This window comes from Botryllus schlosseri, chromosome 4 (genome assembly GCF_051294905.1).
Source record: "Botryllus schlosseri isolate E-star chromosome 4, Bs_hap1, whole genome shotgun sequence".
Lineage (NCBI taxonomy): Eukaryota > Metazoa > Chordata > Ascidiacea > Stolidobranchia > Styelidae > Botryllus > Botryllus schlosseri.
In genome coordinates this window covers 5,549,085-5,564,097 of record NC_137239.1, presented here as the reverse complement: position 1 = coordinate 5,564,097, position 15,013 = coordinate 5,549,085, and the positions used below count along the sequence as shown (strand labels likewise).

At 40.2% G+C, this 15,013-nt stretch overlaps 1 protein-coding gene across 1 annotated transcript in view; it reads right to left on the bottom strand.

Annotated features, from left to right (window-relative positions):
- Positions 1-15,013, bottom strand: part of LOC145436912 (adhesion G-protein coupled receptor G7-like) — an 83,530-nt gene that overhangs the window by 52,180 nt on the left and 16,337 nt on the right. The window contains exons 4-5 of the mRNA XM_080314101.1: positions 11,193-11,342; positions 7,021-7,131 (exon numbers count right to left, since the gene is read on the bottom strand). Of these exons, the coding sequence (XP_080170227.1) occupies positions 7,021-7,131; positions 11,193-11,342 (261 nt within the window). The remainder of the gene's footprint in view (positions 1-7,020; positions 7,132-11,192; positions 11,343-15,013) is intronic.

Here is a 15,013-nt window from a genome sequence, read left to right as displayed (position 1 = left end):
TGTCCATAAAGCTTGAAAGGTAATCTGCTAAAACAGGTGTAACGATAAAAAAGCCGGATTTTCCAGATTAGCAGGACACGTCATGGGCTGCAAAATTACGGTATGATAGGTAATTGCTATATTTCAAAACGGTAGTTTCAAACGTTATGGTGGGTCATATTTACTATGATGAAGTACTTGATATGGGTGACAATGCGGTGTGAGCGGAACCAAGCAATCCGGTATCTAAATTATATTTACTGATAATTTCGTGAAAACATATATGATACTCCTTAACTACTGTGCGCGAAATTTCTGGGCTTTACTTGACTTTTATGAATATTAAATTTTGTAATCCGTGAAAACAGCCCCGAAATTCCTCAGGATATCTGTCATATTGGGGGATTAAACTACTTCTAATTGACAAACTGAAAATAGCGAAAAGTAAGTAAGTAGATCAAAAAATATTACGAAGTAAAAGTAAAAGTAAAAAAAATCAGATTTACTTGAGTAAGTAGCAGAAGTAGAGGAAAACTACTTGAGTACTTCCAAAAACTAGAAGTACTTCGATACTGACCACCTCTGACCGTCACACAGGTTGAAAAGCGCTGTTGTAGACAATATTTATATTTTCCGACTGGTTAAGATCATAATTATTGATTAAACGCTCCGATTGACTAATCCCCACCGAGAAAATCTGCAGTTTTAGCTAAAAGAGAGGTTCCAGACTCGAGCCCCTTTTTCATACAAAATTTTGAGTTTGTCAATTGTACCATGTTCGCTATAATTGCTCGCCCGTGATTTGTCGTTTTTGAATGCCACCTTTCAGTGACCTCCCAGCAAACAAATAATTGCTATGCTATGCAAGCAGTGTCCGAGTGTCCCAGTGTCCGGTTGGTCAGACGTGGGCTAATACTTGGCTATCCAAGCTCGAAAATGTCCGGTTCGGATATCCTAGGATATACATACAGAAAAACATTTTGGATAGTCCACTAAAAGTGCCAATTCAATTTTCAATGGATATCATAATCTGACAGTCTGCAGATATGTTCATGTTGTATCAGCTAAAAAGTCAACCACTCAAGTTCTTGCTGATAAGGGCACATATTTCATATTTCTAAATATTTCAAGAGTACAGTTCGAAAGAAAATCGCACATTTACACACCGATATTCGGGATAGTCCACTGAAAGTGCGAATCAGAATTCCAATGGATATCATATTCGGACAGTGTGAGGATAGCTCCATTTCGTTTCAGCTATAAAGTCAACCTCTCATTAACTCCCGACGCTGATATGCACAAATTGCACACATTTCAGTATTTCAAAATATTTCAAGAGAATTTGAAGGAAAAACGTCACTGGACGTGATTCTTCATAGCGACGTCACGTAACCGGATTATGCATGCTGGCATAGAAAGGTAAATATTCACTGTCGGGCCTACATTTCCAGCTTTTAAACTTTGCCATTTTTGTGCCCTTTTAGCTGTCGTGTTACTGTTTGCTCCTGCGGTGAACATTCGCAATTCGGAAAGATGTTACGAACTTTTCGCGTGCGTCATGCCGTGAGATGTTTAGCGGTTTTCACTTGAATGCGCTCAATGGGTCGGTAGAAATGGCGACTGCGCACAGTGAATCTGACTTGATCGCCGTTCGACTCATAGGCGCCGACTTATATTTCTACATATGGTGACGAGATGAAACAAGGGAGGGGTTTGAAATTTCTTCAAATTTACCAAGTTAGCATCATTTATTACGGTTAAGTACATGCATCTTCTGATGTTTCAGTATTGGCGCTAATCAATTACGTTCGTTCGCATCTGTTCGTGGCGAATTGCGCAGATTCCGGTATATTCAATTTGACGCTGTCAATCTTAAGTCAGTATAACATAACAATCAAATAAGTAGAGATAGCAGGCAAATCATATGATGCCTGCAGCAGACGCTATAGTTTAGGCCAGTGATGTTATCACATGCGCCAGTCCTGCTGTAGACTCAATAGTAGGGCTGTTCAAATATAACCTTTTTTCCTGAATCTTGTTGGTTGTAGAACCGGAGTTATTCCAGTTTTTCGGTGATAATTCGTGGATTATCCACCGATCAAAAATATTCCCAGAATTATCGAATAAAAACTGAAATAACTCCGCTTCTACTGCTTGGAATTGAGTCAAATTTGTTTTGCATAGTTTTTGAAGACTGCCCAACAATTTCATAGGTTTGGCAGAAAAATTAAAAAAAAAAATTTGTTTGCGTTTTTGGGCAAATTCAAAATTTTCAAACTCTACGTAACCCGCGAATATTGGTTGGAATGAATTCAAATTTGGTGAGCGTCGTATTTTAAGGCAACCTAACGATTTAATCAAGTAGCCAGCAAGATTCAGGAAAAAAGGTTATTTTTGAACAGCCCTACTCAATAGTTCAGGCTGGTAACGATATCAGGCATAACCTGGTGCACGTGATATTTCATGCCAGAGATTATAGCGTACATGCGGACGCGCTAAATCAAACCAGCGACGATAGCTCATATCAGATGTCAATGACCCAATATTGTACACAAATGATTCTCGCTAATTTGCAGTACGCAGCATCGATGATACGAATTATCAAATTGACATTTCGGAAGGATGGTATTTCAAGTTATAAGTGGGGAACTCCATGGCTATGCGCGTAGGGTTTTATTTTAATACCAATATCAGTCCAGAGCCTACGTAGGCCCCAATCAGCCAGTCGAATTTGATCGTGAAATGGTGCGATTCTAATTATCTATGTGTTATTGCATCAAAAGCAATATGGCTGCATTTGAAATTCAATCCGCGATATGGTTGAGTTCGAGTCCGTCCAGCAATGAAGTTTATTGTATTGGAAAATAGAAGGTTCCTGTTAAAACTAATCGAATAAATTCAGAATTTACGCCACAGAAAACCTCGTGTTGCATCACTATTTGACAAGGTAATTCAACGACGTGCACTGCACAATGCGCAGTATTATCAACGAATCAAACACCGACAAGTGACATCGAGGGAATGCGAGTGTCTAAACCAGACTAGAATTAGTAACCTACAGATGATAGCAAACGAGAAAGCACGCGTCCGAGGCCTACGATACGAATATTATAGGCCTCGCCTGGCGCATCTAATCAGTAATTCCCCAACTTGAATACAGTACAAAGGGTTGGAACCTATAGCCTGACAACACGACAATTGCATGTCGAAATCCCGGATTACAATTTATTGAGGCGTTTCAAGCATTAGTCTGTCGCCGCCTACGAAGCTGCGTATTCAATTATTTGCGCGTATATCAGTTAATGGTAAATAGTTGGCATATACGCGATATCACGGACTCGCTCATTGACAGCGCTGATGTCGTATCGAAATTACCAGACAATAAAGCAGTAGTCGGAAACCTATGGCTCGCGAGCCAAATATGGCTCTTTTGGGTATAAGATATGGCTCTTTGCCAAATATTTATTTTTGTACTGAATTGATCAATATGGCAAAGACAAAGACAATGCCGTCTTCAGGTTTAAGGTCTCGGACCCTCTCTTTTCATAATCATCAAATTTAAGATACTGTCACGCCGGCGGCCAATATCATTCGCGAATTCTATGCACCCGACTCGAGATCTTGAATTGTCCGATACGCTGATTAATTAAAGAGCATAGGAGACATGGCGACGCCCAATTCAAAACGCACTTTTCAAATACACGTTGCCTTCCTGATCTAAGGCGAGAAATGAACTGTTGTGGTTGTGACATTCACAATTACAAACTCAAATTACAAACAGCGCCATAGGTATCCACGTCCTTGATCGGTAAGTATAGCTCTGTGTATAGTAACGGCGATAAAATGGATGCGTGTAGCGCAACGTTATGTTACCGCCGAATACTTTGAGGATTGGGAAGTCGATTTCGATTTCTATTTTCGGAATCAGTGTGGCAGTCAAATTCGCTTAATATCAGTTATAATAAATTCTAATCTACTTGAAATGCGTTATCAACGGAGAGGCTTGGCCCGTCTGTGCGTTACCTCTCGTTTCGAGCTTTATTTTCGAACACTAAATATCAGTTCTTACAGAGAAAATATGGCGCATACGAGGAATCCCGTGTCGTGAGTTCGAATTAGTGCTAGCATGTCGTCACGAATTTGCATTTGTGACGTAACAGTTGATTGGCATATATGGCTCTTCGGACAAAAAAGGTTCCCGACCACTGCAATAGAGATACGAAAATTTGAAATCGCAGACGGCGGGTGTTTCAGCATATTGTATAGGGTGCCACCCCGTAACTCGGCGCCTATGATCATACTCATATATTTACCCTTGTTTTACCTATGTGTCAGGTTTTTTTTTCGTTTTCGTGGTCGTTAATTTTTGTGTGAAAAGTAGTTTATTTGCAAAGTATATTACCATCATTTGAACGTGTCTATTAGCTATTTCAATGAAGTCTACTAATTTCCAGCTAATCCGTGTCATATCTTTTATTCGTCAACTGGCGATGTCTTCATCCAAACTCTACCATAAGCCCATGTAAAGATGGAAATGAGTGGAAAAAAGTTTCCCTACATCTTGGGCATTTTTGATCATGTCGGAGTGGTGGAATTTTCCACCGTAAATACTATTATTTGAGAAATGATGGAAATTTCGAGGATGACCTCAGGATCTGCTGGTTGAAATGAGTCAAATTTGTTGTGCAAGGTATTTTAGGTAACCTAATGATTTGCCAGCTAAGCCAATCAAATTTGAAAAAAGTTTTTTTTTTAACAGCCCTAGTGTCCACTGTTCTATAATGATCATAAATTTTAATATACATGATTTGTGCGTTTATGCATAGTATGCTGTACTTTGTCAGTGTTTGAATGTATTTTGCAAGGCGTTCGGAATTGGTACCATTTTGAAGGAATGTTTCATGTTCACTTGTAATGATTTTCTTGTTAATTAATTCAGGACAAGAATGCAGAACAAGTCCATATCCTGTCTCAGCCTTACGCAGACGATGACGAGGAAGAGTATGCCGTATAAAGTCATTTCCCTCATACCAACTTTTGACCTCGTTGCAAGTTAAACCTGTATGAAGATTTGAAGATATTTCCAGCTGGAGAGATTGTTGATTGCAAGTGTGCATTGCTTGCTATGGAATTTTTTACAAGTTACAGTTGAATCTGCTGATCATTATTTTCATCCGCTCTAGACACGGTATATACGATCAAAAAGGGGTGGAAGTGAGTCATCCTTGCTGCTCAAGTAAAGGTCGATCAGAAATTTTGACTACTTCAGTACTTTCCATAAGTAGAACGAGTCGCACACTTGCAGGTTACTGCAGTTGGTAGAGGCCGCTTTCAAAATTGCAGGATGCGCCACCGCGAAACATATATATAATGACACTCCAATTATAGTGCGATTTCTAAATTGCATTCACTATTGCTACATTATAGGGGCTATCTAACTGGTTATGTCTGAAAAACCTAAGTAGAAGTAGTAAAAAAAAACATGCAGTACAAGTACGCAAAACCTAAGTAGAAGTGCTTTGTTTGTTATACTGCACCTTGCTCAATGTGTGACAGATCTGCACATACAGGATGTCGTAACGAGCAATTGACGAGGATAAAACATCCTAATTTTTTTGTATCGCTATTCGTATTACCTCTTCACCTTCAAAACTTGCCATCTTAAATGTCAACGTCAGGTATTTCCCTAATGTGCATGTCTTTTTACTGTCATTGAAGAACTTCAATCTGCCACTTTAAACTTTTTGTTACCGTCCCATTTCTATGGTACTCTCATATAGTGAACGTACTTTTTCAACTTGGTTTGACAGTTGTTGCTTTGACACGATGCTGTGCTTTTTTTACTGCACTGCAATTTTGAATGCATCGCTATTTCTTGTTGCATAATGATTTCCGAAACTTACCAACCTCTGTATTTCTGATACATTTGTGTATGTGCATGTGTAATGCGATGCGTGTCTTGTTTTATCCTCATTGGCAGAATTCTAGGTAATTACTTCGACCTATCTTAATTTTTCAACACTTAACCGTGTGTCGTATTCTGTAATCCTTCCAGTGTGCATGCTTCTTTATCTTGATTGATTGACAGTTGTTGCTTTGACTCAATGCTGTGCTTTACTTTGCTGCAGTTTTTATTATTGCCTATAATGATTTTCAAAACTTGCCAACCTCTGGTATTTCTGATAAGTTGTGTATGTGTGGTATTCTGTAATCCTCCCAGTGTACATACTTCGTAGTCATCTTATTTTTAGCCTGATTGATTAATTGATCGACTGCTTGTGATATTTTTGAGTCCACCTGTTGCTTTATTGTATGTCTTCAACTTGAGGGAGTGATTGATTTTGACGTGATTTACAGCCGTTGTTAATTTTACTGGTTGCTGCTTTTTATTGTCGACAATTTGATAATATAAGCTTTTTACCGGAATATCAATCTTGTGTAAGTGTATTTGTGCGTCGCCTAACCTGTGGTAAGGGAATATCCAGGTCCAGGAGCTAGCTAGTCATCTTATTTTTAGCCTGATTGATTAATTGATCGACTGCTTGTGATATTTTTGAGTCCACCTGTTGCTTTATTGTATGTCTTCAACTTGAGGGAGTGATTGATTTTGACGTGATTTACAGCCGTTGTTAATTTTACTGGTTGCTGCTTTCTATTGTCGAAAATTTGATAATATAAGCTTTTTACCGGAATATCAATCTTGTGTAAGTGTATTTGTGCGTCGCCTAACCTGTGGTAAGGGAATATCCAGGTCCAGGAGCTTGCTAGCAAGCTAGCTAGTGTTCAGAAGGTTGATCAGTGGATAGTCTATAGATATCAGTCTCAACCAGACTTTTTCCCATTCAGTAGCCAGGAAATGACTTGGGAATGACTTGATGGATGGTCAGTAGATACCCACTGGATAACACCAGGAGTCGACACGCTCGGTGCAACCGGATAGCGGTAAGATGAATTTGGGTCAAATGACAACGTATCCAACGGATATCCGCTTGCCATCATGTCTTTGCTGGGCTTGCAATATAACCATGTAAATTTTCAAACCTTTACATTGTCCTTGTCCATCCTTTTCATAGCCTCGGTTGCATACGCACTCACCGTCGGGTCCGCAAATGCTGTATTCGCCACAGTCAAGCTCGACACAGGTTTCTAGTGCTGTTTCACGAATGTATATTTTACCAAGTAGCGACTCGTGATAGCAATATATTAGTGGAAGCTAGGCCTACTTCACATACAGCAGGACAGATTAACTTGTGGCTAAAAACGAATTAGGTCTCAGTTACAGATACTAACATTATCTCTCTACTCGCACTCGAAAACTAAGATTAAGAGTCCCGCTCCTCTAACTTATAAGAGTTCATAATGACCAAATATTAAATGATAAAAACGACGCACGTACCGAGTATATTGCAGAATATTACTATTTACTGTTAGTCTAGGACAGTGGTTCTTAACCTTTTTTCCTCCAGCGCCCCCTTTCAAAGATTATCGGGCTCCAGCGCCCCCCAACCTCATATTGTAAGGAATGTACCAAAGACAATAAGTAAGAGGGAGGGCCGTAACAGAACTTCGTCAACCCCCCTAAAAACGATTGCCTTGCGCACCCATAGCGTGATAAACCAAACTTCTGAGGGCTTCGCCCCAAGAACCCTGTAGCGTGATTTCGATGGTCAGCAAAGTTTGTATGGCCTAGGACTGGTCGCTTTAGGTGCCAAAATATTCTATAATGCATGAATGAATAGGAGGTAATTACATGTCGCTATAAACTTTTTATCCTCTCAGCCCACGTAATCAGATTTACCAGTAGCGCTGACTGAGCTGTTGTATTGGAAAATAAACGGCACGTAATTAATAATAAACATATTCGGGCGTGCCCGTAGGTACAATTAATTCGTTACCAGGGCCGTAACAGCACTTCGTAAGCCCCCCAAAAAACGTTGGTCTTGGGCCCCCCGAAGGGTGATAAACCAAACTTCCGGGGGGCTCCGCCCCCAGAGCCCCCTTCGGCTATCCGCTATTTGTTGATACTGGTCATCTACATTGAGAGAGCATTTACTGAGCCAGCTATTCTCGCCTAGACGCGCGAATCGCGAAAAATTTCAATAATTATTGATTGAATAGGTCACTATGATCGGGAAGTGCATATATATTATTATCAATTTTTATCCTTTCTCTGCTCACGTAAACAGATTTACCGGTAGAGCATATATATTAATATCAATTTTTATCCTTTCTCTGCTCACGTAAACAGATTTACCGGTAGAGCTGAGTGATGTGTGATTGAAAGGGTAGGACCCTCAATAATAATTATACATCTTAGGGCGTATACCCGTTGGCAGGAACGAAACGACACTTCGTCATGCCCGCCGAAAAAACTTGGGTCTTGGGCTTCCATAGGGTGATAAACCGACCGCCCCCCATCACGTTGTTCGCTTTTTCGATGAAATCAGCTGTTCTGTTTAGCGAGACAGTGCGAAGCGCGAAAATTTTCGATAATTCACGATAAAATCGGTCAATAAGATCGGAAATTGCATATATATTGCTATCAATTTCTTGTCCTCTCTGCTCACGTTACCAGATTTACAGGTAGAGCTGAGTGAGGTGCAATGTTCCCTCTAAGCTGCGCACGTGCGCATGCGCAGTGCTGACACGGTCTCTGCGCACAGAAAATTTACGATGCGCACAACAAATCCGAAGTTATGACCTTTTTTAGTCGTTACGCACTGTTGTCTAAGGGTCTGCGAAGTGAGTTTCTGAGTGTGCGCAGACTCGTCAAAACGTAGAGGGAACATTGCGAGGTGTCTTGGAAACTGCAGGGCCCGTAAGTAATAATTAAACATAGCCGGGCGGGCGGACCCGTTGATATGACTTCGTAGCATGATGTTATTTCGTGACCTCCTGTCTGCTATATCAAAAAATATAGAATCGCCCAACAGGGATATCGCCCAACGGGGATATCTAGTTCTATATATCCCTGTCGTCCAATCGTACTAAACTAAAAGACGCACACGATTTCAAATTGGTATTTCTTCACTGGCATATTATTTTTCCCTTCCGGATGGAATTTGTCTTCTGAGGTTCAGATTGCCAAGACAGGAACATTCGGTGCCAGTCATTTAGGCGCCTAGGGAAAATTAAACCTATATGTCTTTTCTAGGCTATAAATAACGAACTTTTCGGTGTTAATTCGCTCTGAATATAGTCGTTAAGGATATGTCCTACTACCACATCATCTACTGCGAAGCCATTTTTCTCCAGCGCCCCCCATATCGCCCCGCCTGAGCCCAGCGCCCCCCATATCGCCCCCTGAGCGTTTCCGCCCCCCTTCAAAATCGCTAGCGCCCCCTGGGGGGCGCTGGAGGCAAGGTTAAGAACCACTGGTCTAGGATGTAGAGTACTTATAATTGGTGTTGCTACGCGATCTGCCTAAAGGTTCACGTGGTCTACCTAATGTGGCTCGGCGATCAACATAACCTAGTGAGCAGTCCTGACATAGAGTATAGCGTGGCTCTCATCCGAGTACTCCAATAGCATTCTCGAATTGACTATGGCGATTTCAGTCGAGTAGAAGGAGTAGTAAGTTTTTGCGGGTGCCTAAACTATAATTTATTTTCAGGAAGAATCCTTTCGGCACTTTATTCCCATCATGAAGGCCTCAAACCTCGATTTGGCTCGAGGGTAAATAAGCTAGCTCGTAGTAATGATCTAGTTGCGCGAAGAAATTGGAGGGAAACGAAACGAAAGCGAATCGTCTTATCGGACCCATAATTCTGCTACTGCAATGTAAACAACCATTTATCATTTATAGACGACAGTCACGGAAATGGCGTAATTGCAGCGGAAGTGACCTATTTATCAGAATTTTCGCTTGTGACTGCCTTGCTTGGTCAATGGTCATATATTTCTTTCCTGTGAGCGTTTATAATTAGCTTTCGTATAAATTTACAGAGAACATTGTTGTAGTTACCTGTTTTTAGTTACGTTATTTACATAATTCGGAGAAATGAGTGAACACATAGGCCATCTCTTGATTTTAACGGTTGGTTTTTCTCCTTTCCTTTATCCATTGTGTAAAAAGGGTATCTGTATATTCTCTTTCTGACATCATTGAATGTAGGCATACCATACGTCCTCTTTTAAGAGGATTTGTCCTCTTTTTTGACTTTTTTGAAAGTGTCCTCGGAGGACGCCCTTTTGTCCTCTTTTTTTGAGATTTTGTCCTCTTTTTTGAAAATTTATGCAGATTTAGAGCAAATTGCGAGTGATATGCCGCATATTGGCGCAGAAGTGATGCTCCGGCGGGTATTTCGGAGTGAAAAACGGTGATTTTAGCTCTGAGCGAAATCTGACTTTTTTTTTTTTAGTTATCCACCTGGCAATGTGGAGTAAAAAACGTTATTTTGAGCTCTGAGTAGAAGTGATGACCTTTTTTTTCCGATCACAAAGTGGAAAAAATTAACCGGTTTTTGAGAATTTCACTCCGGTTTTGCAAGTTGCAAATTTCTGAAAAAGTGTCCTCTTTTTTGATTTCCAAAATATGGTAATTGAATGTCAATGTCTACTGTTGCTTGCCTGTGTCAAACATCAATTTTGACCGTGTCTTCAGGATGATTCTTGAAACTTCGTATGGTATGCCTTGGTGGTTTAACTCCGTGTCATGTTTCAAGCGCAACACTCACTGATTAGTGTAGTAGTTGTGTATGATCTGAACACTGAACAGTCATATACCCCATGTCAGATTTTATGCTGAAGCCGGTGCTGGTTTATCTCTTCATAATAGTATGTAATGAGGTGCCAAAACGGCAATGCATAATCGTATTCACTGTAGCGCAACGATATTGCACAGGCCAGTGTCGCCGCAGCAGTAACAACCGGACCGCGAAATAGCGTGACAGTTTTAATTAAAAATAAGATTACCTGTATGCATCTTTCTCGTGCCATATCGCGCGTAGTTTGGTACGTCCAATTGACATTGTTTGGAATCAGAAGGTAACTATTGAAGTCAGCAACTTATACTACTATATATGATGCGAGAAATGAATAGTACCCCAACATTAGCTTCTACTCAAACGCAATACTCGAATATACATAACATTATTGACTAAATTAAAAGTAGCTTTTTCTTATGTTGGGAAATCACTATGTAATTGTAAATAAGCATAAATCTCATCTGTAACTGTTTAATACATCGAATATAAGAGTTACAGATCGCTTACATTCGAGGCACTCGTCATTCGTCGCATCGTAGTAATAGCCATCAGTCTTGCAATCGCACTCATATGACCCAACCGTGTTCACACAGTCGAGGGCAGACTGTATGCCATTCGGGCATTTTGCGGGTTGTTCATCTTCGCACTCATTGATATCTGTAAAAGATATGATGCGGTTTTACGAGCATGTATGAAAGTGATGAAGTGTAGAGAGCCATATCTATGCCACGCGTTGCTACTTGATTGTTGCGGGAATTTCTCAAGCTCAGGTATCCCTGCGATATGGTTATCTTCGATTGATTTTATCAAACTGGTTTTCATGAGTCACTTATTGGCTAATGCTCACACCATAGTGCAGGAGTGACCAGCCTTTTCAGCCAAAGGGCCACATTCGATTGACGAAATATTGCGCGGGCTACTGGCCGCGCGGGGCGCGAAAATTATTTGAAGTTAACAGCTCAATAATATTATCACTTGACTATATTGCGGGCCTGCTGTATATCGCTGGGCTCACTTTGCAAGGACTGCACTATTCGGTGCCTGGACATATCAATTTCGAAAGCTTTGACCAACATGCGTCAATCATTTTGTGCCTAGGTTTTATAGTTGATGGTCTTTCTGCGAGCGCAAACGCAAGGTCGCATGTTGAACGACACTTTGTCTCGTCATCGCGAATATAGTTAAACTCAATCTGATACATTAGGCGTTCTTTCATTTTCACAAAGGGGTAACAATATTAAAAGCAATAAATCGAGTGACAACATGTTGCGCGTAGCATGTAGAAAATTTTTACTTCTGCTAATTCTAACGCAAATTATTCTGCTTTATTGTAGTGTACGAAGATCTACCAAAGTGTGACTGGCTTCTGGAAATGCCAATGCGTCGGAACTTATATTTTAGTCATCACATCTCAAGTGTTGCTGACAGATTAATCAAATTTTTGGTTGGCCTTGCAAGTTGACAATCTGTGCAATACATTTTTTATAATATTACAAATTTCGGAAAATACCCCCCGGGCCACATGTGGCCCTCGGGCCAAGGGTTGGCCGGCCCTGCCATAGTGAAATTCGAAAGTTTCCACAGAATAATTTTTTTCGAAGGAAATTCAGCAAATAGTACGTACATAAAACGGTCGTTTGTGTCGCGACCTACAGTTTGAGGACCAATATATTGGGGATGGTGGGAACCTCTGAAAGGTTCTGTTCAGTGTGAACGCGAACGGGAACACGAAGTTATGACGTCACGTCATATTGCCATTACAATCCTGCATTTCCATAAAGTCTTATGACATTGTACATGTTACCAGCGACGACTCAGGCTAAATTTTGCCATAATGATGGAGTAATAGCTCACTCTTTTAGCATCACCAAATTTATCAACTGGTACAATCAAATACTATAATATTGCCAACAATCAATTTCGTTGATGTTAATAATTGACCGTTCGAGCTCAATTAGTCGACAATATATACTTACATGTAGTGCATGTCGTGAGTTACGCTATTCCGTGATTGCTAGCAAAAGTACAAGGAAGAGAGTCACCAATGATCCACAAATGAAAAACTGAATAGTTCGAGTTACCTTTACTAACAAAGCAAATGATTTTTGAAATTGGAAAAGCGCATCCTCATTTAGCGCTGAAATGTTATTCATGCTGTCATGCAGTGAGTGGTCAGATGTTGAAATGTAACGAATTTCTATCAAATATGTTATATTGACGTGAAAAATTTAGTATATGATAAAGTTTCACAGTGAAGAACCTATCAAGGTTCGTTGGCGAACGCGAACCTCCCCTATCTTTGAGGAAATGGATTATCGGCACTCGTTCATATCAAATCGACTGCGCGGGATTTCAACACATGACCGCGTGTTTCAAAGAATATATATAAATAATTCGCTTTGAAATTATTCAGGACGACTGTATTTCGGAATTAAAGTGCGTTATGATGTATTTATTCGATTTAGCATATCCACGCTGGTAGCATTAGTCTGAGGTAAGGAATATCAACAATATCGTCAATACAATACAATTTCGCCTGTACATGCTACTTGTGACTCACCGACACAGCCTTTTCCGTCGACATCATAATATCCTGATCGGCATACACATTTTTCAACCGGATCATAGCAAATTGCGTTTTCATCGCAAACAGGACATACTAAACACCAATAGAATGCGGTCGAATGAATATTATTGGCATTGTTTTTTTGTTCATATTACCTAGTGTGCAGACTCCTCCTTGAAGCTCGTAGTTGTTATCCACGTCGCAAACACACGACTCGTCCGGTAGACAAGTTTGTCCGGCCCCGACACAAGTTTCATTACAGAAGGGCTCTTAATGAGAATGATTGAAATTTTTTAGCAGCACAGCCAATGATACACAACATGACAAGTTAACCATTCGCGTGTGGATAAATTTTCACGCCCGCAAAAGAAATTTGTGAAGTAGCCTATTTCAAATCGCGCCGTTCGCATCTAAATTCATTTGAAATTATCGGGAAATGAGTTGTACAGTTGGCTAAGTGACACCGGCACCTCACCTATGGTTGTTGGCTCTGGTCAGCGCTCAGCCAAGTTTCTATGTGCTGGGGATTTATTTAGGCTTGTCGTCACTGACTTCACTGTGTAGGCTATTCAGTCTGGTACAAAAAGCCCAGATTGATCAAAGTAAGGTCGAGCTTCGCAAATCATCAGCAAAAGACACTGACGAGGACGCATGCAAGCGAGAGTGATAGATGAAGAATGGATGCGTCACTGGAAGCCGTATAGTACCAATCCATTGACCAATGAACATTACAGCATTCATTATTAACCTCATGGTTAGGCGATAATCGCCAAAATTGTTCAATAAAACAAACAATTGAAATTACCAGATCGATGTTTTCTACCCATCGTATTCGTCAGTATGTCATGCCATAACATATATCATTTATTCTTTTACCAATTCACGATGCCACCAGTACGAATTCAAAACAACTTTCATGTCAAATCAAACTATACCGGCTTGGCCGACAAAAGTGACAAAAATGAAAGACCCGGTTAAACTGGGGCATCGAGACACAATGAGTAGTAGCCTACGCTTTTTACGAAAAGAGTGCATTCACACCCATAAGGTGGTAGAAAACAACAGAAACCAACTCGGAATTATATCGTGGTAGCAAATTTTACTTGTCTAGATGCATAACGTTATTCGTCCCTATACTAATTTGGCTAAAAATGTCGTGTTTGAGTTACACCGCTGTGTAAGACTGAGGTAGGTTATGGTTTTGTGTACTACGGGTGTATATACACCTGAAATAGAGGGTAATAAGAAGTGTGAATATTAACATATTTGTAAAAAAATCGACGAAGAGACGTGTTACGACGAGATGGGAAACAGGTGAGTTTGGTATGTCAATAATCCGATAATCTCAATACATATGCGAATATACGTATCCAGTAGCAATCGTACAACTTTTTGTGTTAAGGCGAGCAACGACTTTCGCATAGGCCTAACACAGGACGTTCTGGCATCCGGATAAGGTTACACACTTATGCACTTTTTCTAGAATATAATTTGATCCTAATTTACAGTAATTCTATAAAGAGGACGAACACGTATTGTACTTAGCCGCATTAGATTATGAAGTGTCAAAATTGCCAAAATTCAGCAGGATAGTGACCGTAATTAAGTCGATACAATGAACTTAGCAATTTCTGAATTTTTGATTTTTCGTTCTTGGGCAACGTTCCTCGTGCTTATTACTATATGTATGCTAAGATAGGTGTTTTATTGGTAGTATTTACCTAGTCGATTTAGTCTACTTCCACTTCGTCAATATTTTTTC